The sequence below is a fragment of the Equus quagga genome, chromosome 10 (genome assembly GCF_021613505.1).
Source record: "Equus quagga isolate Etosha38 chromosome 10, UCLA_HA_Equagga_1.0, whole genome shotgun sequence".
Taxonomy (NCBI): Eukaryota; Metazoa; Chordata; class Mammalia; order Perissodactyla; family Equidae; genus Equus; species Equus quagga.
This window is the reverse complement of record NC_060276.1, coordinates 583,968-611,868: the sequence shown is the minus strand read 5'-3', so window position 1 is coordinate 611,868 and position 27,901 is coordinate 583,968. Positions and strand designations below refer to the sequence as shown.

At 40.3% G+C, this 27,901-nt stretch overlaps 2 protein-coding genes across 3 annotated transcripts in view; one reads left to right on the top strand and one right to left on the bottom strand.

Moving 5' to 3' along the window:
• Window positions 1–4,441: 4,441 nt before the first annotated feature.
• MTCP1 (mature T cell proliferation 1) lies at window positions 4,442–12,590 on the bottom strand. Its single transcript, XM_046673785.1, has 6 exons — window positions 12,028–12,590; window positions 7,004–7,155; window positions 6,715–6,885; window positions 6,582–6,633; window positions 5,047–6,496; window positions 4,442–4,521 (listed from the first exon to the last, which is right to left on the bottom strand). Exons 2-4 carry the CDS (start codon window positions 7,106–7,108, stop codon window positions 6,586–6,588), a joined length of 324 nt encoding a protein of 107 aa, XP_046529741.1. The 5' UTR covers window positions 7,109–7,155; window positions 12,028–12,590; the 3' UTR covers window positions 4,442–4,521; window positions 5,047–6,496; window positions 6,582–6,585.
• Window positions 12,591–12,734: 144 nt separating this feature from the next.
• The window catches only part of BRCC3 (BRCA1/BRCA2-containing complex subunit 3), a 91,316-nt gene continuing 76,149 nt past the window's right edge, over window positions 12,735–27,901 (top strand). The window contains exons 1-5 of one of the 2 annotated variants that reach the window (XM_046673782.1): window positions 12,735–12,901; window positions 13,572–13,588; window positions 14,438–14,492; window positions 19,170–19,289; window positions 23,789–23,876. In XM_046673782.1, coding sequence (XP_046529738.1) covers window positions 12,779–12,901; window positions 13,572–13,588; window positions 14,438–14,492; window positions 19,170–19,289; window positions 23,789–23,876 — 403 coding nt within the window. In that variant the 5' untranslated portion in view covers window positions 12,735–12,778. The remainder of the gene's footprint in view (window positions 12,902–13,571; window positions 13,589–14,437; window positions 14,493–19,169; window positions 19,290–23,788; window positions 23,877–27,901) is intronic. The other variant, XM_046673783.1, reaches the window with a different exon arrangement.

Genomic DNA, 27,901 nt, shown 5'->3' with positions numbered 1-27,901 from the left:
ACTACCTCAAGTGTAAACTCTGCTTAAATTCCTCACTAATTACCTACCTCAAACCTAAGTTTCTTTGTCCTATCATTCATCACAAATTTATTCTTTATGTAAAAGGTATATATGCTGCCTGCTTTGTTCACTCTCCAAGCGTCATTTCCATGATTTTCCCGTGCAAACATAATTAAATTCGGTTTTTCTCCTGTTAATCTGGCCTTGTGTCAATTTTATTATTACTCCAGCCATTAGAACACAAGAAGAAGGGGGAATTTCCTCCCTCCCTGACAACAGTATTCTAAAAAGAATGAATCTTACCTAATTCTGGCTAACATACTCAGGGTAGGTGCTTATGGTTTTGAAATGCAGTTACTGTGTAGGTACCTGCTGTAAGAATGTTCTTGCCATCATCCTTTGGTTTGACATTTGCCAGAAATATGGGCATGACTAATGGTTGGGTTCTTATTTGAAACCTCTACTTTTGTATAGTTTGGGAAAATACAATAAATCTCTGGTTGAAAAAACGGTATAGGGATGGATTTGAAATTTCTGAGTGTAATTAAAGTTTCATGATGATCTGTTTCTTCTCTGAGGGAAGATCACTTAAGGCCAGTTTTCAACACTGTAGGCAAAATTAGACTGCTGCCCTCTCTGCTCCCTCCACCAACTTATCAGCTTCGTTTCTTTGTCATGAAGTCGAGGTATGGGGCCTTCTTAATCACTTAGTGTTAGTGTGATCTCTTGGAGAATTGGGCTGAAAATACATCTTATTCTGGACCTGATTTCCCAGAAATCATATGGTGTGGCTTACATTTGTGATCTTTGATTCTTAGGGAATCATGAATTTTAGGAGCACTATATTTCTCAAGAAAACTGACAGTATTGCACTTTTTTCACATTTTTCTAAAACTTGTAAAGTCAGCTTATTGACTCACCAAAACTGTCTACCTTTCTGAATGTTAAATGGTAAGAAATGCCATTCGGATTATTGAGAGCAGTGGTTCTTATCCTTGCTTGCACATGGGAGTCACCTGTGGAATTTTGCAAACTACTGACACCTGGCTCTCATCCTAGAGACTGACTCCACTGGTCGGGATCTGCCTGAGTTTTTAACTTGCCTCAGATGTTTCTAATGAGCAGCCAAGGTTGAGAACCACTGAAGTACAGAGTTGGAAGCTGGTGCTAATAAAACTATAGTTCTGCTGCCAACAAGTGACTACTTAATAGGCTTTTAAAGTCTTTTAAATTAAGTGCCATACAACTTCAGATATCTTGCAGATACATCGAAGCATATTGGCAGAGCAGGGGCTTTTGTCATCAGTGGATGCTAAAGCTATTGGGTGAAAGGTTGTGGGGTACTGGGATATTCATAAGAGGCCAAGATATCACCCCACAAATGACTTACCGATTACAAAGGGAAAACTACCTTTCCAGCAGAGAGGTCTGTCAGTCACTAGTTAACCAAGTGATTAAACTTAGTATCACTAGTAGCCCACTTACATGCTTTTTAGTCTCTAAAATGGAGGATGAGATCATAGTTCTCACCTTCCCAGTTCTTCCCTGAAGACTGAGATTCAGTGGTAATCATGGTCCCTAACACATAAAAAACAGTAGATGTTAACCTTCTCCGATGGCTATTTTATTTTTCTGTATGTCATAATATAGCCAAGAATACTAATATTTAATCAATGTCTGCCAATAGATGTTAACTTAAACTGAGACAGGACTGAGTTTAAAGATAGGAAGGAACAATTGATTTGAAGCTCTAAAAGCCCTAAATAAAATAGTATACCTTAGGAAAAAATTTTAAAAGTCTGAAACTTGAGTAGTTAACTCAATAAAAATAATAAAACACAGGAAAGCAATCTTTGATCATGATTCCTAATATAAATCCTAGCACCACTATCAATTGACAATTTTAAATGTAATTTAGATTTCTATATGATGTAAACATAGTTGTAAAATGTTTTATTGTTTTACTATTAACACAAGAGTTCATTTAAATGATTTCATGAGAATGTAGCGCTGTTACCCTGGTTTGTGGACCAAATATCTCTAAGGCAGCATTTCTCCAAGTCTCTCTGGAGAATGTTTGCCCTGAGAGATGCTGTCTGCAAAATAGGTTCACTAGGTACACTTTAGCAAGTACTATGTACAATAGTCCTTTCCAAAGAATCATAATTCACATTAGCATATGAAAAGCTCTGAAGTGTTATAGGAAAGAAACCTGTTTACTTGTGTCTAGCCTAGCATTCCCCAAACTTATCTGACCATAGGAGTCTTTTTTTCGCTGTTACAGCAATTCCTAGAAACACTTTGGGGAATGCTGCCTTAAAGAAGTTCGTCTCAAAAAATAATGGTATTTGAACATCAGAGACTATCTTAGTCCATTCATGGCAATGTAGGCTTTTTCTAGCATGCTGGAAGAGGCAAGGAAGGATCCTCCCTGTTATGGACTGAATGTTTGAGTTCCCCAAAATTCATATGTTGAAATCCTAACCCCCAGTGTGATGGTATTAGGAGGTGGGGCCTTTGGGAGGTGATTAGTTCATGGGGGTGGAGCCCTCATGAATGGGATTAGTGCCCTTATGAAAGAGACCCCAGAGAGGTCCTCGCCCCTTCCACCATGTGAGGACACAGCGAGAAGATGGCCATCTATGAACAACAAGTGGGCTCTCACCAGACACCAAATCTGCCAGCACCCTGATCTTGGACTTCCAGCCTCCAGAACTGCAAGAAATAAATGTCTGTTGTTTATAAGCCACCCCATCTGTGCTATTCTGTTACAGCAGCCTGAATGGACTAAGACAGGGACATAACAATGTTTCTGCTCTTGCGTGGAAAAGTCATCTCTTTTTCTTTTTTGGCGGGCGGAGAGTGGAGCAATGGTGGTTCTAGCACCTATTTGAGGAAAGCAAATGGCCTGTTCGATACTGTCCACCCACTACCACTGTATGAAGTCACTGACAACTGCTAAAAGGCATCCTCCAGCAGCCTTGTATTAACATCATCAGGATCCGCAGTAATATGTTTTGATTATAAGGTTATAAGGAGTAGATAAACCACCTAAGAATTCTAATTCTGTTGCTGCCTAACCCAGTGACCAATGATGTGTTTTTTTTTTCAGTTCTCTCATGATAAATTAGGAGCTGTTAAGCATTACAATAATTTCTTTTTTTGAGGAAGATTAGCCCTGAGCTAACTGCTGCCAATCCTCCTCTTTTTGCTGAGGAAGACTGGCCCTGAGCTAGCATCTGTGCCCATCTTCCTCCACTTTATATGTGGGACGCCTCCCACAGCATGGCGTGCCAAGCAGTGCCATGTCCGCACCCGGGATCCCAACCGGTGAACCCCAGGCCGCCGAGGCGGAATGTGCCTCGCTGTGCCACTGGGCCGGCCCCTACAAGAATAATTTCTATGCCGTTCCTACCACTCATTTTACTCTGCATTATTGGAAATGCAACAGGCATGGAGTTGGGTTAGAGAAACCTTTGACTTTAGCATGTCATTAATGAAAGGTGTCATGATTGTGACACTGGAGGGGTGTCTTTTCATCTAACATACCTCATATGATTTTAGTTTTATGAATGGTACTAGTAGTCTGAACTCAAATGCTAAAGAGAAATCATTAACACCTGTATCTAATAGTCTTAAGACTACATCTAGTACTCCTATGTGTGTTTTTTCCCAACACCACCAAGCAATTCTCAGTGGACAGTGACTGGGTGTCCTACAAATTTGTTTCAGTTATGACACTATCTACCTGGAGTTAGTGTCAGATCTCACAGGTTAAGTGCTCAGTCATACAACATACCCCGACTTCAGACACCTACTGCAAGTCCAGGGACGACTGATTAAATCATTGGCCGTTGGTGATTAAACTCAATCTTCTCCAGCCCTTCTCCCTGGAGGTCGCCAGTGGGAGGTGGGGGTGGGGACTAAAAGTTCCAACCCTCTGATCACCTGTTGGTTCAGCTGGCAACCAGCCCCTAGCCACAGGTTACCTAAGGGCTTTCCAAAAGTCACCTCATTAACATAACAAGAGACACCTTTATGGCTCTTATTGGAAAATTTCAAGGGTTTTAGGAGCTCTGTGCCAGGACTGGAGACAAAGACCAATGATATATTTCTCATAAGTCACGAGGTCACAAGTACCAAACCAAAATTTTTCACTTGGCAGGTTTATTTTAGCAGCTCAGTTTCATTACATTCTACATATTTAATATAGTTACATGTCTATCTGTTCTGCATAGATGGCATATTCATTAACTTTTATAGTTGACTTTTTCATTTAATATTTGCTGCTACCTGGCTTGAAGAAAGAGTCAAGAGGATAAATAAAACTCGCTTGGTGGAAAAGTGGTGCAGCATTTAACTTCTCAGCAGAACTTTACTTTGATATGGACTTCAGTGTCAGCCTTTCGTCTTCTTTTTCAAATCCTGAACAGATGAGAGATCTTCCCTTAGGATACCGAGCACAACACTTACGCAGTTCTTTGATGACAGCCTGACACTTAGATTCCATGTAGTTGTTGGCTGAAAAACAAGACAGGTAGACCCTAGTCACTGTTGCCTTTAAGAGTTAATCGCTGAATTCCACTTGTATTTCCCCCCTCTTCTACCCTGATTGCTTTTAAAAAGGGAGTTGTTACCCACAGTGAAGTATAACCAACCCATTTAAAACTAGTCTTTGTGAAAAAGGACTTTGCTCAGTTTAGTAATTCTCAATGCTAGGTACACATTAAAATCACCTGGTTAGCTTTTTGGACAGAATCTTACCCAGACTCCACCCCCAGAAAGTCTGATTTAATTGTTCTAGGCAAGTTTTTAAAGCTCTCCAGGTGATTCTAATGTACAACCAGGACTGCAAATCTCAAACTTAGATTACATCATTTTTTATTTTCAGCATCTTTGATAATACAGTGAGGAAAATCTTCAGGATAATCACAGAAATATTACATTCTGAGAGGAGTTAATATAGTTTGCTGATAAAAAGAACAATTGGTCTCTTGTAGTTAGTTCACAAAGTGGAAAAATATAAAAAAGCATTTAACATACTACCTTGTAAACACTTCTGTATTTCACAGGCTTGTTTCTGGCACGGATCCTTCTGCGGCATATCCAGACAACTAAAATAAGAAAAATGATTTTTATTTTGTCTTTTATCCATAAAGAGTTTAAAGCCTCTTTAGATGGACTTTTCTTCTGAGGCAAGCAGTATGCACTTACAATTGCTGGAAAACAATTACATTAAAAAATACTCTTCCCATTCATAGGATGAATCAACTGTATTTTTATAATATCCATTTCATTCGATTTGGAAGATATAAGTAGCTTTACATGAAAAAAGAAAACCCTTGACTTCAACTCATGTTGAATATCACACCAACATTGGGCTACAGGAGCCGACTCCCGACAGGCCTGCTCACTGCCCGGCATTATCATTCACAGAACCACCCTTGCTAAATGATAAACTCCTTGAGCCTTTTTCCTTATTACTCATGTATAACATGGGGATCATACCTACCTCAAAGCATTGATGGAAGGATTAAGTGTGATAAAGTATATAAAGTGCATAGAATAGTGCTTGGAAGGCAGTAAGGATTCAATACATGGTAGCTGTTAATCTCAAGACTTAAAAAAGTAAAACCTTACTTTTAATATATATAAGCTGTTATGACTATTTTAACTCAGGAAATTCTTTATCAGGTAGTAAATACTTTCCTAGGAATCAGCAATATTTGGTGTTATCACTTCCTGAGAAAGGTGCTAGTTAAGCAGCTAAAATGTTTTTTGGAGCTTACAGAAACCAACTTATTTAAAATATCTGTACCCAGAGAATGAATTTAAGTGCCCACGATTTTGATCAGCAACTTCTAACAATTTGAAGACACAATTTCAGAAAGGAAAAAGGCACAGGAGCCTTTGTAACTAATTTCATTAATGCAAATAACCTCCTTTTTTTCAGAGCCCCCTAAGTTCTCAGTAGATCCAAGTTAGGTCAGTACTGGGATGGGAAACACTGGAGCAAAACCTAGGATATTTACAGGATGGGAGAAGGAAAGGCAGGTGAATTGCTGCAGGGCAAATAAGCGACAAATAGATGTTGATGCTGCTAGGAGCTGCTCTCTTCTCTCTAAATCAGTACCAAGTCCTTGGTGATCAGGGCATCTGTTCTGTAGCAGGTGCTGACTTTTGTGGGATTCATCAGATCCCAGTTCCAGCTGATGATGTCCATTAAAGGTTCTATGGCAATTTCCAAAGGAGTCAATTTCAAGTTACGTATCCTGACTAAGTGCTTTTGTTGACTTGCTTTCTGCCTGTGTAACCCTCTCTCTGCGGTTCCACTTGTGGTGTTCTTCATGACCCTTCCTAAACTTCTGTGTTCTTGAGCAGTTTTTCAACCCACTCCCTCCCCCAGGCCCACAGGTGGGTGTACTGCAGTGGTGGATGAAGTGATTGCCATATACTGAACGGAACAGAGGAGCATATCTTCCTAGAATCCCAGCACCTGGAAAAAAAATTGATCATTAAAATCATCACAACCAAATAGAGTGAAAAAGAAGAGGGAACAGGGAAGAAATAGAAATACATACCAGGTTAATCATCAGGCAAAAGCTTAAGCAACAGCTCCTGTACTCCCCTGACCTGTCAGAAAAAGAAACGTTTATAGAGTACTCTGTTATAAGAGTCCCAATACAATGGAAAACGATTAAGCAACATATGTACCATTAAATGATGCTGGATCTGCCACAAGCGAGAGTTGTTATCCATGTAGCGCTCCTCAGGGTAGAGTTGCCACATGAGAGGTAGCTGGGAGGTAAGAAGGTGACTTGGCCTAGCTGCATCACCTAAGGGAACCTGAACTTGCTGGACTCGTGCCCTTAGGAAACTTGTCTCCTAATGGAAATAAATGATCAAAAATAAAACCAAAGACTTTAGGATGTTGAGACTGGTTAGAAACCAAGTTGCTTGAAAACAAAATCAATAAAGAAATAAGCAAAATGTAAACAGTTACCTCTTCCACGACGGCCACCCACGTGCGCTGGTATTCGTCCCGGTAGATACCCTCTTGGTGAACCCAGAGGTGATCGGGTGGAGCCCCCACATCCTCTCCTGCCATTCTGGGCTTTGGGTTCCAATTCTAGCCCTGCTTTTCTCCACCTACGCCTGCAGCACCCGCGCACAGGACACAGGTGTGACTTTTTGGGTTTGAATGAACTCACCAGTGAGCAAGGTGACCTGGTACTAGCAACCACCAACCAGAACCAAACCTCACATATGTCTACTTGCACAGCCTAAATAGAACAGAAGACATCTGAAGTTCCCTGCAAGACACTAAAGTGACACTCAGGCACAACCTCGGGTAATGCTAATTTTTGACTGTGAAGCACTCAAGAATTTGACTAGGTGAGTTCTGTGGAAATGTAGGACTAGCACTACAGGAAGCTGGGCAGTGGTCTCACAGTCTTTGCATTCACAAAGGAGTATCTAACAAAATGTAGTTAGCAACAGAATATGCACAGGAGGGTTCCTAAGGGCACACTTATTTGGGCAGGAAAGCAGTATAACAGACACATGCATGCCATATTCCCTAGGTAAAAGCCCGTTCCAAGCAATTTCCATTTTAAAAGGTAAGATTGTGAAGGTCATATCATGTGCACGGATTTCTAAATTGAAATTAAAAGTTTGTTTTAAGGGGAAACGACCTATTTATCAGTTTACTTAGAAAGGTTACTTATAGTGGGTGGGTATTTCCAGAAGGAGGTTTTTCATGTTAGGGAAAATATTTAAGGTAGCTTCATGAAACTTTTGAGCTGCAAGAGACTTTGGGGTTCATGGTGATTCGGGGCTGAGAGCCAATGATAGTTATCCACCTAGGTCTTTGTTTCATTTTCATAATGAGGACTTCATGGGAGCCTATTTTTCCATAGAAGTGTGGTTTTAAATTCTGATTTCCCAAGTCAGAAGGCCAGAAAAGCCCCTCTGCCCTTGGAGAGGTATAAAGGAAGCACACCTCCCGGGCAAACTTTCCATATTGTAGACTTGGCTTAACCCTGTAAAGATCTTCTGCCTAGCCCTGGGTCTCATTTTAAGGCCTCACAATAACTTAACCTGCATTTTGCAAGAATGAATCTTTTGGACTCAGCTCATAGCAAGATGGCATGGTTTCACTGTATTTATACCTTTGGCAGAGCACTGATACAGCATTGGGGGATTTGCTCCACAAAACAAAAGCCTCCTGTTCTTATTAGGTGGCTATTAAATGGGAAAGGAACTGCAGCACAGCTTGGGAAATTTTTAAACCCTCAAAATGAGATTGTCAAGAGCAAACTGAGATGCCAGAATGCAGCATGATGCAGCCCAGGAGAAAGTTAGCCAGAAAGAACGAATTGAGCTAAACCAAACCCTCTTTTTAAGGACAACAACCTGAGTCTGATTTGTTTTTTTCCTTAACACTATTAGTTTACTTTCTCTAAAAGGAAAGTGGAAAATATTTTTTATAGACTTAAGAAATGGTCTGATTTTAGTGAATCATTTAAGAGCATCACAATTGCTTTGCCCATTGTACCCTGAGTGGATCTAACTCTGAACCCATGGTAAGCTCCCACCTCATAGGGCTCTCTCTTTTCAAACTTACCTAAAGTGGAACCTCTTCTCCTTTAAAGAAATCCTGATTTCTCTCAATGGCAACACCACCTCTCCTGATCCTGCAGACTCAAAACTTAGGAGTCATGTTGGACTTCTTCCTCTTCTTCAGTCACTACATCCTATCTGTTAGCAATTCCAGCAAGCACCACTACCATCGTATTTGACACAAACTTTCCCCCAAATACCAGGCTCTTTTCTAGCTCTGTATCTTTGCTCTTGCTTTCCACTTGCCTCCGTAGGCCTCTCTGCCTATCTCAGTACTATTATAGCAGAGTGCAGGTGCCTGCCTTCTCCATGAAATCTTCTTGCCTCTTATGACTACGTAGCGTTTACGTGTAAACTAAAGCTGTTTTGACCTCAAATTACAAATTGCCTTGCATATTTGCTCTGCTTATTTCACAAGGCCTGTCTTCCCCAAAATACAGTATTATAAGCTCCTCGATAGCAGAAATGATACAGTACTGGGCACCCTAAGTCTCAAACACTAATGAAACAATGTTCCTGTGAGTGGATGGATATGTATGGTGAGTAGAGAGGGGAAACAGATGGTCACATATACATGTGTATACACATATACATATACATTGATTCTCTAGGTGTACTATAGAGCTATGCGTTATGTTTTTCAAAGCCATTTCTTTTCCATTTAGCAGATACAAGTGTTCTACCTCTCCCCTTCCCCAGGCCTTTGAAAAGGGGGAATACAAACAAAAACCCAGGGAATACTAATGTCAAAATTAAATATATTAAAGTCTGGATTTCAAGTACAAAAGAAGTAAGGCCATTTTTTTTTTTAAACTAGAAATCAAATATTAAGGGTTTCAGGACCATCTCAACTTCACAGATGGGTCCTAGCAACAACCAACATATTGACATTTAAATTTGTTCTTGAAATGGCAAAATTTTACTGGTTACACTGACATTAATTGGAAATAATTCCAGCGGACTAAAGGGCAAACAAATTGGAGATAATGGTCTGAATTACTATGAATCACCACAAAGAGGCCTATGAGTCACTAGAAAATATTGTCAGAAGAAAGACAGCATGATGTGCAAAGGCCAACAGGCTGGGCATTGGCAGGATGAGCCTGGGAACAAATCCCAGCACACGATCCTGGACTTGGATGTGCTACCACTTGGAGATAGCATGGCGACTCAGTGAAAGGAAACTGCCTTGATCAAGGAACTGAAAAGCTGCCATATAAGCATGAACCAACAACATCCTCAGCAGAGAAAAGCAAAGGCTGAGTGAGCAGGATTAAGATCAAAGTCCACAAAATCACAGGCTGTATGAATGGAACACCATTTCCCTAAATGTGATTCTTGTAACACTTGCCTGTAACTTTTTCCTTGGTCAAATAAGTTTGGGAATCTTGTAGAGTCATAAAGCACATTAGCATAGTAAAAGCTCTGGCAAGTTATGCAGTAAAGAAACGTTACTTTGTTTAACATTTCCCAAATGTATTTGACTAGAGAATGTTTTTCTGCACATTACACTTGTTCACAAAATCCAGGACCCCTTGAACTAAGATGAATCTCTTAAAGCCTCAAGATAAACTTAGGTACAAGGTACAATACAATGCACAGAACATAAACCTGTTCCACTCAATTCAAAGACAACTACCAACTGCAAATTCAAATGGATTAAAAAAACTGTTTATATAGCTTTATCATCCATGAAGGCACTAGAAGAGATTGTCCCCATGGGGGTCATCTTGATGCAACAGCCAGAGACCACACTGGCCTAGATAGACTATTTCTTAGTAAAGCATTTTGTAACTGATGTTTTAAATGGATGATATACAACATAGAAGGGCTTCCTTAGGCAGCAATCTAAATAAAACCATTATTTTTCCTTTACAGAATGAATTATTTTGTGTCCTTTTTCCAGGTGTTTGAACAGTTTTTAAACATTAGTCAGTTGAATACACTTATTTTATTTGAAGTCAATTAATAAAGTCATCCAATTACAATGGGTGAAGTTACCAAGAACGCAGGCCCTGGAGTCAGTCTTGCCTGTGTATGAATCCTGATTTTGCCACTTACTAGCTTTGTGACCTTGGACAAGGTAACCTCTCAGACAACTGAGAAAACAACTAAAAAAACTGAGGTGTAAAATGAGACTCAAAGAACATATTGATATTATTCTGCACTTATTCAACACTTCTTATATGTTTTATATATATTGACTCTTAATATTTACAATCACCTAATTAGATGGATACTACACCCTCACTTAAAGATGAGGGAAGTAAGGCACAGAGAAATTAGGTAACTTGCACAAGTCACACAGCTAGGAAGTTGCAGAGCCCAATTCCAATTGGAGCAGTTTACATACACAAGGTATACAAATGCTTAGTAGAGTGTCTAGCACATAATAAGCTTGCCATAAATGTTAATAGGTTTTTTTTACTCCAATTAAACATTTAGAGCTGTAAAATGCAGCCATGAGTATTATAAAAGTTAGAGAAGTCATTCTGGAATATGAGATTGACTAACAAGAACAAATAAAAGGTGTTTACCTTTTTGAAGGTGCCTAAAGGCCCTTTAAATACTCAAAATATCTCATTACCAAACATAATAAGGAGAAGAACAGCCATCCTTGCCCCATCAGGGCAGGACATACTAGCCATGAACAGTACATAACTGAAAATAATGTATGGTGTGAAACTGAAAGTTAAGAGAAAATTTAGATGGATCCGATGTAATTGCACACTTGAAATTTCACCCAAGCTTCATCATTATCAAAACTAATCATGGAAGGATGTGCCATGTGATCCCTAAGCATTAGGTAAAAATGGAAGTTGCTGGCTTGTCTCATAGATAGTTCCACTGCATGTGGGCTCTATCTGTGGGGAAACTTGGGTTGGAACTGACTTGGGAGAAAAGAGCAAAGCATCAACACCTCTTCAAGTAGCACGTTGGGAATGTTCCCTTTCCAGTACTGCCTTGTCTGCCTGGCTTCAACAGTATACAGGGAATAGAAAACCAGATCAAAGGAATATAAATACAGATAGGCTGTGGACACAACAGGGCATGTATTTTTCTTTGATTTAGAATCATTCCTAAAATCCACGTGTAACTCCTAATCTTGGGAGTTGGAGGATCTGTACTTTTACCCATGGCACGTTTGGCACACCTTAAAAGAAAATTATATATAATTTTACCACGTCTCATATGATCAAGACAAGGAGAGCTGAGGAAACTTGTTTTGTGGATATCTGCTGCGATACATCCGACCTTGAAAAAAAACTGAAGTCCTCAATTCCCCTTCCCTGTATCAAGCAAACAGATACCTAAAAAGCCTTTGTAGAAAGTAGCAGCAGCCAAGCTTAAGAGTGATACTTTTTCAGATACAGTATAGCACTGTTTCTGCAAGAGGTTACTCACATGAATATAATGTTTCTTGGACTAATTAATCCGCCTCGGGAGCAGCGAGGCTAAAACTTGCAGGTTTCCCACCCCGGGCCACTCAAGCCGGGATCGGGAGGTGAGCCCGGGGCGAGCCAAGGGGCATCCCGGGCCGAGGTCACCCGAACCGAAGTTTTGAGGCGCGGGCCGGCAACCGGAAGTGGTCCAGGGAGAGTTGCACGAAATTCAGGGGCCGTAACTTGGAAACAAAACAAAATAAAATAAAACCTTAACTGTCTTAGGACCGAATTTCAAAGGAGCATTCCCCTGACTCAAGAGGCCGGCGCACGCGGCGATACCGCCTCAAAGGGCTGTCCCCGGAGCATGTAGGCCGCGCACGGCTCTCCTCAGCTGGCGGGCAAAATGGGCGCCGGCACTCGGGAGGCGCCTGCCCGGCGGCCTGGGCGCCGCTCAGAGACCACATCGGCCTGCGGCCCGAGAGCGCCGCCTCCCTGCTGCCCCCGCCGCCCGGCCTGACGCCCCAACCGCGGCCGGCCACCGCCCCCCGCCCCGACAGCCACGCCTGCCCCAACCGGCACGGGCGTTTCCCAGGTGCCGCCGGGCCGGCCCCGCCCCCGCGCCCCAAACTCCGCCCCCGCGCGCCCGCCTCGCGCTTGCAGCGCCCCGCCCGCGCTCCCCAAGCCCCGCCCCCGCGGAACCCGCGCGCCAGAGCACCCGGTTGGCCAGGCCCGACTGGGCCCGAAGCGGACGTGAGCAGAGTCGGACCAAGATGGCGGTGCAGGTGGTGCAGGCGGTGCAGGCGGTTCATCTCGAGTCGGATGCTTTCCTAGTTTGTCTCAACCATGCTCTGAGCACAGAGAAGGAGGAGGTGATGGGGCTGTGTATAGGGGAGGTGAGTAGGTCAGTCACTTAGCCTGGCCGGAACCCTGCTGAGTAGTCCCAGCGTGTCCCCGGGGTGGGTGCTGGTAGCGCCCAGGGCTGCGGAAGAGGCCATAGGCAGCCCTGACTTAGATTCCTGGACAGATGCTTTAGATGGTCCTGTCGCGGGGTCCCCGTTTCCTCTGCTCGCGTTATGCTGATTCAGTCTCCCACAGGCCCCCAGCGATCCGCATAAGCCTCTGGGGGCCCTTCCTATTTCTATTTCTCTTTTAGTCTGTGGCTTTTCTTTAGATATGGAGTTGCCACCCCACTGACCAGAACGGCAAGTCAAGCCAGAAAGACATAGTACAGTGAGGACATCAGTGTATTAGGAAGCAGCTGACCACGATCAGGGCCCCCTACCTCACCTCCAGTCTTCCCTCTAGGAAGCATTTTAAATGTATCAAAGAACCTAAGAGGAGAGGGTTTCAAAGACGCAAAAGTTTCTGCTGCGTTAAGTGTTGCAGAGAGGCGAAGCAGGATGAGGAAATACTGCTTAGTTGTTTACAATCCAAAGTGAGAATTTTCCAGTCTTTCATACTGGTGTACAGGAACACACGACCTAATTTTCATATAATCTGCGTCTATCTATATCAAATAAGCATAATGTGATCAATAATGTTTTCTGCTCTTTCCCGCTCTAGTTGAATGATGACACAAGGTAAGACTATATTTTTGTTCACTCATATCTCATAATCTCTATGTCATTGTTAAGTAAAAATTATGGTAATTTTGGCAATATTGTGTAGGCATTGTATTTTAAGTTACCATTATGAGTCCAGAGCTCCCTCAGTAATGCGGTTTGAATTCCACCCCAACCTTGAAGGTTGCTTCTCACCTTACTTCCTAGTAGGAGGATTTTCAGTTGAGATATGTATGACCTTATGTGAAAACTATGGTTGAGGGAACCAAGATCATGAGCGAACCTGTGAAAGCTCTTATAAGTAGTATTTTGTTGACTGATTTGGTGCTATTATTTTCCATTTTGTTGCTTGATATGTTTTATGTTCTCTCTCCCCTGAAATGACAATGAGATACTGGTAATTTTCTTTGCAACGGATAATGCGCATATTAAGAGACATTTTCCCCTTTTGACTCACTCTTCCATTTAAATTGTCCATAGCTTTCTGCCTCCCCTTGGAGGGCCCTACAATGATCTCAGAAATCCCCAGTGGCTTGAATGCTTGAGGTGGCAAAAGCTTTGGGTTTCCTTTATTTAAACTTCAAAGCATAGCAAAGTATGTGCTTCTCAAGCCCACCTCCTTAATACCCAGGATTCTTGGAGTTTAGCTTGCCTGTGAAAACTTTATGCACACAACCACTTACGCATGTGTCCCAGACTGCTTCTAGCAAATGTATGAGCACAGCTCTAGTTTCAGTTTACTTCTCCTCCTCTTCCTTTGTTTCTGCTAAGGTCTCATTGTAAAAACTGCTAATCATGTTATTTTCCTTTAATACCTTTTTATATTCCAAACCTCAGTTCCCTTTTTTTCTAATTTATCCCCAAAAGGAGTGACTCCAAATTTACATATACTGGAACTGAAATGCGCACAGTTGCTGAAAAGGTATGTGTGCTAGAATTTTGCATGATGGAAATTTGCAGTTGAGGAGGGATTTCTATACTCTGATGATCTCAGCCAGGGATTAATCCAGTTTGTCCAGGCCCACATTTGTGGTTGGGTGGGGTGTTCTCTCTGGTAAAATCAGACGAAGAATCTACTCACTAGGAATTATGGACCTAATTTTCCATTTGTCGTGAATTATTACTACTTGATCAAGATGAGTAGTCACTGTCAGCTCTTCTTGTTGTCATCTGCCTGTTTTCTGGCCCTTCTCCCACCTTCCTTGAGACTTTGGCTGGTTCACATCATTGTTATCTCTTTATCCCAAGTCTCAATATCTACTGGGGCAACCCCTCTCTTCTTACAGGCCAATTATCCATAGCCCATAGTTCTTAGTCTACCTTGACTTTTCTCCTGTCTGCACTCCCACCCCGCCTTTTCTGGCATGCTCTATCTAGCCTTTATGGTCTAGTATAATGCTTCTCAACCTAATTGTGGTATAGGACCAGTTAATCTTTTTCCAGTATGTTGCAGGCCAATGCTTTTGTAAAATACAATAAAAATAAATTACATCCTCTCCTCCCGCCAAGCAGATGATCGAGGTGTTCAAGGCTATCGTAAACAACTCCATCTACTTATTACTCCTAGTTACAGGCTTCTCCATGTTAACAACTTTGCCTCCTTTCTTTCCACGTCAAGGAAAGAAGTCTACTTCCTGTCCAGAGCAGCAGCTTCTTCAAAGACCTTGCTTATCAAATGTCCTGTCTCTCTTTCCAGTCTTCAGCCTTTTGCTGTCATCTGGCTCTTTTCCGTTAGGATACAAATGTGCTTAAATTACTCTCATTTTCAGAAAGGAGAAAAAAATAACTTCTCAATCCTCTATCTTCCTGTAGTCACTACTCTTATATCCTTCCTTTAATAGCCAGACCTCTTGAAAGAATAGGCTACAATCATTACTTCTTTACCTTCTCCAGTCAAACCCACCAAGGTCCCGTTTCTGGTTCTACTTCTCCAGCCACCTCCTCATTTCTACATCAGTGATTATTTCGTGGTGCTTATCTTAACCTTTTTTCTCATAACTCTGAACACTCATGGGATTTTTTAATTTGTTTTGTTTTTGCTGTGTCTCCCTGTTCCTCCTCCTTCCCTCCCATCCTTTATGGATTCTTCCTCCTCTGCCTCTGCCTCTGCATTAAATATTAGTATTCTCCAAGTTTCTGGCTTGGTCTCCTTCTCTTCTCAGAATGCCTTCCTGGGCAACATTACCTTCCCTATGGCTTTAGCTGCGACAGACATTGGGGTTAGACAGATCTGTCTTCATATCCTTTCTCTGATACTGTGTGAGTTTGGGCATGTTACTTCTCTGTGAGCTTCACTTTCTTTATCTGTAAAGACAGGGATCATGACAGCCATCAACCTCATAGTGTCGTTGGGAGGGTTGGATTTGGGTAATGTATGTAAAACACTCATCTGTAAAATGGGTGTAGCAATAGTACCAACCTCAGTGGGTCATTAGGAGAGTTAATTAAGTTAATACATGAAAAGCACTTTTCCAAGTGCCTGATACATGGTAGGTAGCCAGTAAATATTGGCCATTCTGACTGTTGTTGTTGTTAATTCCCAATAGATGCTAGTATAAATTATCCCAAGTTCCACAACTTCACATTCAACTGCCTACTGGACATCCAAGTTTAGCTAGACACAGGCATCTTAAACTAACAGGTTCAAAACTGAACCTTTCCTCCTCTTCAAACTCACTTCTCCAACATTCTCCTGTGACAGTAGTTCCCAGGCCTGGCTGCACCTTGGAATCACCCGGTAATCTTTACAAAATTCTGTTGCTGACTCAGTTGGTCTGGGGTGAGACTTGGGCAGCAGGAAATTCTAAAATCTCCTCAGGCGATTCTAACGTGCAGCCAAGTTGGGAACCACTGCCTGCCGTTCAGAACCATTAAGCGAGATTGCTTTCATATTTGTTTCCAACACTTCATCCCAACTGCTTCTACCTTATTTGAGGTTATTATCACTTCTTTCCTCGAATTCTGCACTAGCGTCCCCACTGGCCTCCTTACCTCGAGTTGCCATCCTCCTGCTTAGGATGTGATCTTTTGAGAACCTAAGTCTGATATACCTCTGCTTAAAATTCACTGGGTTTCCCATTACCCTTAGGATGAAGTCTCATTAGTGAAGCATTCAGGGCCTTCATAATCTCATTTTAGTTTATCTCCTTACATTTCTTCATGTTGATCCAAGTTCTAATCATGAATAGTATATTATGTCAGTTTCCAGATTATGCTGCGCTGTTTCACTCCTTGTGTCTGCTGGGTATTATGCCTGGACTTCGTCCCTCTCCTCTGCTTGACTAACTCCTTGTCTCTTGCAGTTCAGCCCAGGTGCCATCTGACTCCTTTAAGGAACCTCCTCTGACCTGTAGACTAGTTTAGATAGCCTCCTCTGTGCTATGCTGGCTCCTTGAGCAGATCTGTTACAGTGCATATCTGTTGTCTTAGAGTTGTTTACCTGTCTCTCTTCCTGGATGTGACTAGTGTATCCTGTTTATCTTTGTATACTTAGGTTCTCATGTAGTGCCTCATATATAGTATGTACTCCAAATACGTGTTGTGTGAATGAACATACATCCCCTGCAATTGGAAATTAGTGTTACCTGCCTGTGACCCAGGGAGAGCCATGCCAGGGGATGTACACTTTCTGTAAAGGGCCAGATGGTAAATATTTTTAGCTTTGCAGGCCATGCAGTCTCTGTTGCAGTTACTCAGCTCTGCCACTATAGTGCAAAAGCAGCTACAATACATAAAACGAATGAATGTAGCCAGATTTGTTCCGAGGGAGGCTGGGCAGGCCATAGTCTGCCCATCTTATGTGACTATGACCATAACAGTCTGTTCCTCAAGCCCTTTAACTACCTGTGGCTTTTAGGGACATCTTCTCAGTCCTTTGTGGTCTTAATTTTTGCTAGTTCTCTTTTGTTTCTCATCTATTCCTGGGCTGGTCTCACCATCCTATCTTGAACTTCTTTTGCTCATTCCTCTTAGGCACTGAAATCTTGTCTGACTAGAGAGAGAGAAAATTCACCCTGGGCATCAACTCTTACTAAAATACATTCCCAATCTTACTGATGTAACTTTATTTTTCAAGAGTCCATGCCCTCGTCTTGAATTCTGTGTCAATCCGTACCTTCCAAATTAGATATTAAACTTCATGAGTTCACTGACGTTATCTTTTTAGTTAGTGTTCGCATGGCATACCTTTTTCCATCCTTTTATTTTTAGCCTTTCTGTGTACTAATATTTAATGTGTGTCTCTTATTAGCAGCATATCATTTTAAAAAAAGATCCAGTCTGATAATCTTTTTAATTGGAGTCTTTAATCCAATTACATTTAATGTAATTATTGATATATAATTTAGATTACTGTTGTCATGCATTTTAATTCTATGGATATTTTAAGCCCCAAATGGCATTGTTATTACTATTTTGTGTTTATTCACATATTTTATTTACCCTTTACCGTAGTCTTCACTCCTTCCTTCATATCTAGGATTTTCCTTCTGCCTGAAGAACTCTTTAGTATTTCTGTGCTGATGAATTCTTTCAAGTTTTCACATCTGAAAATATCTTTGTTTTGCTTTCATTGTTGAAAAATGTATTCTTTGAATCTAGGATTCTTGGTTGGCAGATCTTTTCTTTTTGCATTCTGACGTGTCACCTGTTCTCTTTAGGCTTTCACTGTTTCTATTGAGAAGTCAGCTCTTTGTCTTGTTGCTCCTTGAAAGGTCAAGTGTCTTTCTAGTTCTGCTTTTGATTCCCTTTATTATGTACTCTCTGCCTGCTAAACATTGTATGGTTGCTGGGGATAAAAACATAGCTAAAACATGTTCCCTGCCCTTATGGAGCTTATGTTCTAGTAGAGGAGAAAATTATCTCAACAATAGCAGCAGTGTGTGTGTATATTATTAAAAAAGTAATATGGGAGGGGAGAATGATTAATTCTTTATAGGATGAGCCAGGAATTTATAGCCTATAAAAGAGTTCACTTCATGCCCTGTACATTTTCAATCTAGCCTTTCTTAGCCTTACTGTCTGCCATTCCACCTCAAGTTCTGTATTTAAATCAGTTGGCTAACTTGTCTCCCAAACATCTCACTCACATCCATTTGGTATCTACAGAAATTCTGTCTATACACGTGTGCACATGCACAGACACACACATGTGGAGCAATCAGGAAATAGCTACACTCGTCTGCCTTTTCTATAAAGACTTTTTTCCTAATCGAAGTGACTCCTTTCCCTTGAGCTCCTGTACTTACTATTGATTTACTACATTACATCATGTATGACACTTAATCCAGGTGTCAGCACTGTGACTTGGATTGTTGTGTGTGACAGTTTTGCACATAGTTGTAAATCAAATGATTATTAGTTGATCATTCAAAAAGTCCTTCCTTGATCTAAATATTAGCCTTTATATTTTTGTTGTGAAATGTATGTATTGAGGTTAGATGTCCTTTATTTGAAACATTCCATTATTCATGAGAAAAATGTCACTTTTCTAAAATGGCATCTTTTACCTGATAATGTAACATAATGCAATTCTGTAATTGCAGGGAGAGATGTTATTGGAGGGAGACAGAAGTAAACATTTTTGTGGATTTTCCTTTAGGTTGACACCGTCAGAATTATTCACATTCATTCTGTCATCATCTTGCGACGTTCTGATAAGAGGAAGGATCGAGTGGAAATTTCTCCAGAGCAGCTGTCTGCAGCCTCAACAGAGGCAGAGATATCCTTATTGGTTGATAAGAAGCTTTTATGTGCTCTGGGGCTTCCAGGCCAGGTTCCTCTATTTGTTGCCTTAGCTTGCTTTAGGAGATTTCACAGGTTTTCTTCCTGGTGACTCTCCCAGTTTTCATATTTACCCCTTAGATCTAATTGCTTGGTTAATCAGAATTTCTCTCCATTTCTCCTTTTGAGTGGCTTTTATTGGAAAAATTAGGAATTTCTAACATTCTCGCTCTTAAAAAATCCCAGGGTGAAATCCTGTGACAATGAACTCTATGGGGAGTTTCCTCCTCCTTCCTCCCTACTCCCCCTCTGCCCATCTCCAACCTCCCCCGCCTCCCGCCAGTTTTCCTAATATCATTTAATTTCTAGGCCTTTCACTATCTTGGTCTCTATCCTTTGGAGAGATTCTCTTTTGAGGCTGCCTCTCAAAAAAAATGCAGTGCTGAGAACTGAATGAAATATTCCACATGAAATATAACCAAAGAATGATCAAATGGGACATTTGCTTCCTGTGATCTTGATTCCATACCTCAGCTCTAGCAAATTAAATTTGCATCAGTGGTTTTGGTAATTTATTGTTCTTTTGCATTAAGTTAATCTTGTAGTCAGTTAAAAAGTAACTTTTAAAAATAGGTAGTACACATGCATAGTACAAACTTTAGAAGGCACAAAAAGGTATACAAAGTAAGTATTACTCTCCAATCTCTGCACCCCAGTTTCCCCATGGTCCCTCCCTGGACGTAACCAGGGTTATCAGGTTTTCATGTATCCTTACAGGTGAATTCTGTGCATAAACATATGAATATTTCCTTTTTTTAAGTATTTAATACATAGGATAGCTTATGACATTACCTAACAGTGTATCTAGACAGTTGTCCACATCAATATATGGAGATGCTTCATTCTGATGACTGCATGATACAACCCTGGATGACTGTGCCATCCTCATGCAGATATTTAGGTTGTAATCTTCTACCGACAGTGCTGCAGTGAATAACCTTGTGCATACTGCATTTCACAAATGTGCGCATCTATCTGTAGGATCAATTCCTGGAGTTGGAATTGCTGGGGCAAAGGTTATAGGCACTTGTAGCTATAGCTGTTTTACCAGTTTCCCTATAGCAATGTGCAAGAGTGCCCATTCCCCTACACCCTTACAAACATTGTGTGTGATCAAAGTTTTGTTTTTGTGCTACCAGGCTCTGTAGATCAAAGTTTTGGATTGTTGCCAATCTGATTGGCAAAAAATTTTATTTCCGGCAATTTTAATTAGCATTTTTCTTATTATGAGTAAATTTGATCAGCTTTTAATTTTTGAGTCATTTGTATTTTTCTCTGAATTGTCTGATTATTTCCTTTGTCCATTTTTTTCCTTTGTTTTAAGGAAGATTAGCCCTGAGCTAACATCTGCTGCCAATCTTCCTCTTTTTGCTGAGGAAGACTGACCCTGAGCTAACATCTGTGCCCATCTTCCTCTACTTTTTTTGTGGGACACCTGCCACAGCATGGCTTGACAAGCAGTGCATAGGTCTGCACCTGGGATCCAAACTTGCGAACCCCTTGCCACCAAAGCAGAATGTGCAAACTTAACCGCTGTGCCACCAGGCTAGCCCTGCCCATTTTTATATTCATTTGGAAATCTTTTTTGTAATAATTTATAGGCACTGTATATGTTAAGAAAATTAGCTCTTTGCGATAAGGATAGTGATTTTTCTCAGCTTATTCATGGGGGGGGGTGTGTGTGTGTGTGTGTGTTTTCCCAATCAAATTGTTTTGTATTTTTATATGGTCAGATATATCAGTTTCTTCTTGTGGTGTGTACCTTTTGCTTTTTTTTGTAACTCTTTATTTTGGAATAATTATTGATTCATGGGAAGTTGCAAAAATAGTATAGAAAGGTCCCTGTACCCTTCACCCAGTTTCTCTTGAAGGTTACATCTTACATAATTTACAGTACAATATGAAAATCAGGAAATTGGCATTGATACAATGTGTGTCATTTTATGCCATCTTGTCACATGTGTAGATATATGTAACTACCATAGCAGTCAAGATGCAGGACTGTTCTACCACCGTAAAAATCTGCCTCATACTTCCCCTGTATAGTCACACCCACCCCCTCACCCTCACCCTGCCATCCCCTGACAGCCACTAACCTATTCTCCATCTCTATAATGTTATCATTTCAAGAATATTTGAGGGGCTGGCCTGGTGGTGTAGCGGTTAAGTTCCCATGCTCCACTTTGGCGGCCTGGGGTTTTCCGGTGTGGATCCTGGTGTGGATCTACGCACTGCTCATCAAGCCATGCTGTGGCAGGCGTTGCACATATAAAGTAAAGGAAGATGGGCTAGGACGTTAGCTCAGGGCCAGTCTTCCTCAGCAAAAAAGAGGATTGGCAGCAGATGTTAGCTCAGGGCTAATCTTCCTCGGAAAAAAGGATTGGCGGTGGATGTTAACTCAGGGCTGATCTTCCTCCAAAAAAAAAAATTAATAAAAATCTCAATCACAACCCTGTATAATTTTCAATATTGAATATATTTTTAAAAATGGAATGTTTGATAAGTGGAATCATATTATGTGACCTTTTGAGATTGGCTTTTTTTACTCTGCCCCTCCCCCCATTCCTACCCCTGGCAACTGCTAATCTGTTCTCCATCTCCTCATTATGAGTTGGATTTTCCCGCTGCTCTGCATGCCTGGTAATTTTCGATTGGATGCCAGGCATTATGATTTTCCCTTGTGTGCTGGCTACCTTTGTATTCCTCAACATCTTCCTGAGCTTTGCTCTGGGGTGTGTTAAGTGACTTGGAAACAGTCGGATCCTTTTGAGTCTTGCTTTGAAGATTTGCTGCGTGACACCAGAGCAGCTTTCAGTGTCAGAGTCATTTTTTTCCATGACCCTGAGGCGAGACCCTTCTGAGCACCCTGCCCGAGGCCACCTGAATTATGAGGTTTGCCATTTTGGCCAGTGGGGAGGGGGGTGGGCAGCCACTAGTCCCTGTCCTGCTGTAGGGCTGGGCATAGTTAACCTTTCATCCTTTGGGGGAAGGGAGGAGTCCTTTCACGGCCTCCCTCCAGTAGTTTCCTCACACACTTGTGCTGATCGGTGGTCTGCAGATTGCTTCAGCAGGACCCCCTGTGGATATGCAGGGTTCTCTCCCTCTGCTGCTCTCTTCAGTCCTTTCCTTCAGAAACTCCAGCTGCCAGGACTCTCTGATCCATTTCCTAAACCCAGAGTATCTGCTTGCCTCTGCTTCAATTCCCCTTCCTGCTCTGTGGCCTGAAAGTTCTCTTAAAGGGCACACCTTGTTTGTTTCCTGCCTACTGGCCTTGCTTCATGTATATTGTCCAGTTTATTTATTTGTTTCAGGCAGGAGGATAAGTCCAGTCCCTGGTCCTCCATCTTAGCCAGAAGCAGAAAACCTGTTCATTGGCACTTAAACAAACAAAAGCAAACTTTGCCAAAATAAAATTCCCAGAATGTAATTGTATAAAAGATGTTTATTATTGTGATTATATATTATGACTTCAAACTGAAACTTTCTCAAAATGGGGGGATGGCGGGACACACATTACAGTGACTATCTGTTAAGAATTTACTAGATGTCAGGCATGATGTTGAACACCTTGCATGGATCACCTCATTTACTCTTCATTGCTGTGTGAAGTGGAATTCCTCCCAGTCTGTAGTTGAAGACATGGGCTTAGAGAAGTAACTTCTCTTGGCATTTGAAAATAAGAAAATTATTTACAAAGTATTCTTTCTCAGACTTAGTTGTATAGAAAGGATTATTTTGTTTTAATGTAAGTGATCTGCAGGAAAACGAATCAGCATTTCACCTGATAGCAGCAGCAGTCTCTGTGTAGCAACACAAGTGACAGCTTTGTGTCTCCAAGTGGAGTTCTTATCTTAAGTTAGAGCCTCAGATAGTTATGGGAAATTTTTATTTGTAGAAAAAAGGAGGAACATATTCTTTTGGAGGATATCTCTAGACAAATGGGGAGACTAAACTGGGAGTCTTTGTTCGTTTAGTCTCTGAAACCACCCTAGTTGCTGTTGTTGACATTGGCAGCCTGCCAGAGAGAAATCAAATGAATTTTTAAAATCATATGTTTTTTTCAGTAATGGGAGTAGGATGGAGCCAGAGAGGATAGAAGATTACTCAAATTAATAATGTGACTTCCAAAGATTTAGATAAGCTTCTTTTCATATAGCACAGTGATTTAAGTATTTGAGTGATCAAACCTTAGTGAAATTGGATTAAGAGGATGTAACAATATACAATAATGGAAACAGAATGGATTCTATTTAAAAAAAAGAAACACTTTTGGCTTTACATGGGAAGTCTGAGAAATTCTGGGCATTGACCTTATTTCATTCTTTTGATGACATTAAATTGTAATAGGTTTACTTTACACCTCAGGATACATTCTGAGCCCTCATTAGCATCACAAATTTTGTTCCCATAAGATGAAAAATACCTTGACAGACACACAGGTTGGCTGAACTAACAGGTCGCCCCATGAGAGTTGTGGGCTGGTATCATTCCCACCCTCACATAACTGTTTGGCCTTCACATGTTGGTAAGTATTATGGGCTTGCAGTGTTTATTGTTCTTAGAATTGAATATTATTTTTCCTTCTCCATTACATGGGCTATGGCTATTTTAAACCAAAATTTAACTGTCCTTAAGCAGCTGCCCTTATTTTTATTTTGCTATGTTTTAAAAGTAATGATTGGGGCCGGCCCCGTGGCCGAGTGGTTAAGTTTGCGCGCTCTGATTCAGGGGCCCAGGATTTTGCCGGTTTGAATCCTGAGCGCGGACATGGCACCGCTCATCAGGCCACGCTGAGGCAGCATCCTACATGCCACAACTAGAAGGACCACAACTGAAAATACACAACTATGTACCAGGGAGCTTTGGGAGAAAAAGGAAAAATAAAATCTTTTAAAAAAAATTTTCAAAAAAAAAAAAGTAATGATTTATGTCATGTTGATTGTTTTTAATAGAGATAAAATTTCAGCACTCCATTTTGACCGTATTCAGGAAATCAAGGCTAACTAAAGCCTGACAATTGGCTGGTACTCAGAAAAAAAAATGAAACTGTAACTGAAAATTGCTGATTGTTGAATATCACTGTCCAGTACACTCCCATTCGGAAGACTCAAAGGTGTGAAAAGTGCAATTTACAAAATTGATGTTTACAATCTCTGTTTAACACGTATTCCATTCTAGCTGTTGGAACTCTCAACCTACCTCCTCACTTCTCTAATCAGTATAATGTAACAAAATTGTTTTCTCTTTTTTTAGCTTTAGCACTTTTCCGAATCATGGTTGGGTGTTTTGGTCTCTTGAGAGAAGTAGAATAACTTCACTTGGGGAAAGTTAATTAACATTCTTGAGCACTTAACTATGTGCTAATGGTTTACAAATGTTTTCTCTAATCTTTATGGTAACCTGTGAATTGAAGATCTTCACAGCATTGTACTGAGGGGTAAACAGGCTCACAGGGGTTAAGTGGCAGAGCTGAGGCTTGAACCCAGGTGTCTCTTCCAGGTCTGTGCTCTTTCCACTGTGATGTTCTGTTTCTGGTCATAAGGGCTTGAGTTGATAGCAGATTCTTTATTCATTTACACTGTGGTATGAATGCCAAAAAATCAACAGCACTGCAGTCTCAGACTTTAAAGATAGACGAATGGTCCTGTGTCTAGAGTGGTGGTTCTCAGTGTGAGGAGAATCACCTGGGAGAGCTTTTGTAAAATGTACCTGACCGAAATTCATTTTTCCCAACCTGGACCTACTGTAATAACCTTTGGGAATGGGTCCTAGATGGGTATACTGTGAAAAAGCTCCTCAAGGAATTCTGGTGCATGGTCCCAGTTAAATACTGATATAGAATAAGGGAGATAATAGACTTGCTTTATTTCCTGCTGACAGAAATTTACCTGATCTGCTGTAACATAAAAGTGACAAGCCCACGATGTCCTGTATTAACTAAAAATCTATTATCAAAACAGTATTTTCAGTGGAAAAGAAAAAGTTTGAAGCTAGAACTTGCAATAACAAGAATAGAGGTGTTTTTAACTTTTATTTTGACATAATTTCAGACTTAAAGTTGAGAAAATAGTACAAAGAATTCCTGAATACTCTTCCCCAAGATTTACCAAATGTTAACATTTTGCAACATTTGCTGTGTCATTCTCTCTTTCTATATACATGTATATGTGTGTATGTACGTGTGTGTGTCTGAGTATAATTTTTTTCCTGAGAGTAAATTGCAGACACTATTCTCCTTTATCCCTAAATACTCTTTGGTGTGAATTTCCTAAACACAAAGATGTTCTCTTACATAAGCACAGTGCATTTATCAAAAGTTAGAAATTAACATTGATATAATAGTATTATTTAAATTTCTGATGTCATTCAAGTTCTTTAGTTGGCTCACTAATGTCCCAAGAAAGGTTGTTTTTATAGCTATAAATGTATTCCTGCAAAACCTTAATATCCCTGCATAAATTCTATGTTTGATCACATCTAACTTTTACCCCCAAATAATAGCTATTGTTTTCCTGCCACCATCAACACTAAAATTAGATTGGCCTCAAATTTTTCCCATGGTAATGCATTAGCTAGAAAGAAATAAGTACCAGCAACTACTGAAAGAAAGTTTGGTGCATATATTCCTGAACAATCATTGTCACTATGGTAATAAATTAGAATGGAAAAGATATAAAATCTTGTAAAAAAAAGAAACTCCCTAAGAACTTAGCAAAAAAAAATTTATGAATCTCTAAAGTGGAACACCCAAAAAGTGTTCAGAATTCAGAGAATGATTGAAATTTCCTCCTGGGTAGAAGAGCCAAGCCGTTAAACAAGAACCTGGGGAGGCAGTGAGAACATCTTTACAAAAGACAGGAAAACAAGGATACTGCAGAATGTAACTGAAAAAAAAAATCAACTCTAAATTATGAAATGATTAAGGAGCCAAATGAAAATAATTTAACACAAAATAGGTTTGGAGACTAGAGCATTGAGATCTTACCTGGAAATAATAACACCTAACTAGGTAAGCAAAGGAAACAAATAACAGAAAAGGTAATAAAGGCTATGCTCAAAGACACTTCTAAGAGCATTAATTTTTTAATCTGCAAATAGGAAGTTCAGAGAGTTATCATAGCATGAGAGTGAAACACCAGCTTTGGATTCTGTTAGGGAACAGGTCTGTGTTAGAATCCTGTTTCAGTCGCTTACTAGTTGAGAACTTTTAACCCCTCTGTGCCATGGTTTCCTCTCAGAAAAGGAGAGCATGTTATCAGTCTCCGAGTTGTTAGAAGCAGTATATGAAATCATGTATATGGCATTTTGTCCCATGCTTATCACAATACCAATGATAGATACCAAAGCATTTATCTGTAAAACTCCTGAGGACACAGAGAGTACAATTAAATATTTAAAGTTGAGGGGCAGACAACATTGGAAGGGTTAACAGTAAGGATACGTCAGGTCTCTTGTCTGAGATCTCAAAATATCTGTGGTAATAAAACTATGGGTAGAACTAAAGAAAAAAATCATCTCCCAACTAAGCTGTTGTTCACAATGAATACATTGTTGTGGATTTCCAGAGTCTATGGAACTTTATAGATACAAAGATACAACTCATCTCCAAAAGCAGTTCAAGAATTGAGTCAAGCAGGGGCCCTGTATTAGCAAGCCTTGGAAAAAAATGATGAATAAAAAGGTATGTACAGTATGTAAAGTATGTACAGTAAGTACATTTAATAGGAAAAGAATTCCAAGGTATGTTAAAGAATAACAAGTTAGAAGGAGTGAAAAATTTTTTTCTTTTAAGGAAAAGGTTTAGGAAGGGAGAGGGATGTGGCAGTGTGTGTAACAAGAATTTTAATGCTTTTTATGATAAGGTAATTAGTAGAATTAGGTTAAGTTCCAGTGGGTTAAATAAGACTGTGTTCTAAGCATATTTCAGAAGGATTATTACATTAATGATTATTCAACAAATTTATTGGATACCTGTATTTAGTAATGTAGTCATGGTTTCTACTGTCTTGGACCTTAGGGTTTTGTTGGGGAAGAAAAGCAGGTAAAGTACTAAGGGGAAAACAAATAGGAACAACAATAAAGAAATAAGATGTAGTCCACATAGAACATTTGTACCAGGAAATTTAAACAGGGTAAGCACCTATGAAAATAAAAGCCTTAGGATTAAGAAATAAACACAATAATAAGGTGACATTAAAAAAGAGATACAAACCTAAAGTTTTGAACAAAAAATAATGGACTAGGTTAAGCTGTGTGGAGAAAATAAAGGTAGTAGTTACATCATTAGCAAAAGGGTGAGTAAGAGAAGATAGGTCATTCTATAATAAAAGGCACAGTAAATAATGAAACTCTAACAATGTTAAGTTGTGTTCCCCACCATAGTAATAAAATGTACAAAGGACAAAGTTTTACATGTAAGGAATAGAATGGAAACTAGTTGAAGTAGAAGAGCTTGATAACCCTCTTTTAGAGTTGTAGTCATTCCTTCAAGAGTATAAACTGAGTATTTTGGCGTTGGGTTAGGTTTGCAGCGGAAGAGTAGGGGTCAAG

Coding starts and splice junctions, on each gene's coding strand:
- MTCP1 (XM_046673785.1), bottom strand. CDS start 7,108: ATGGCAGGAGAGGATGTGGGGGCTCCACCCGATCACCTCTGGGTTCAC. Junction 6,886..7,003: donor GGGTGGCCGTCGTGGAAGAG/GTAACTGTTTAC, acceptor TATTTCCATTAG/GAGACAAGTTTCCTAAGGGC. Junction 6,634..6,714: donor AGATCCAGCATCATTTAATG/GTACATATGTTG, acceptor TTTTTCTGACAG/GTCAGGGGAGTACAGGAGCT.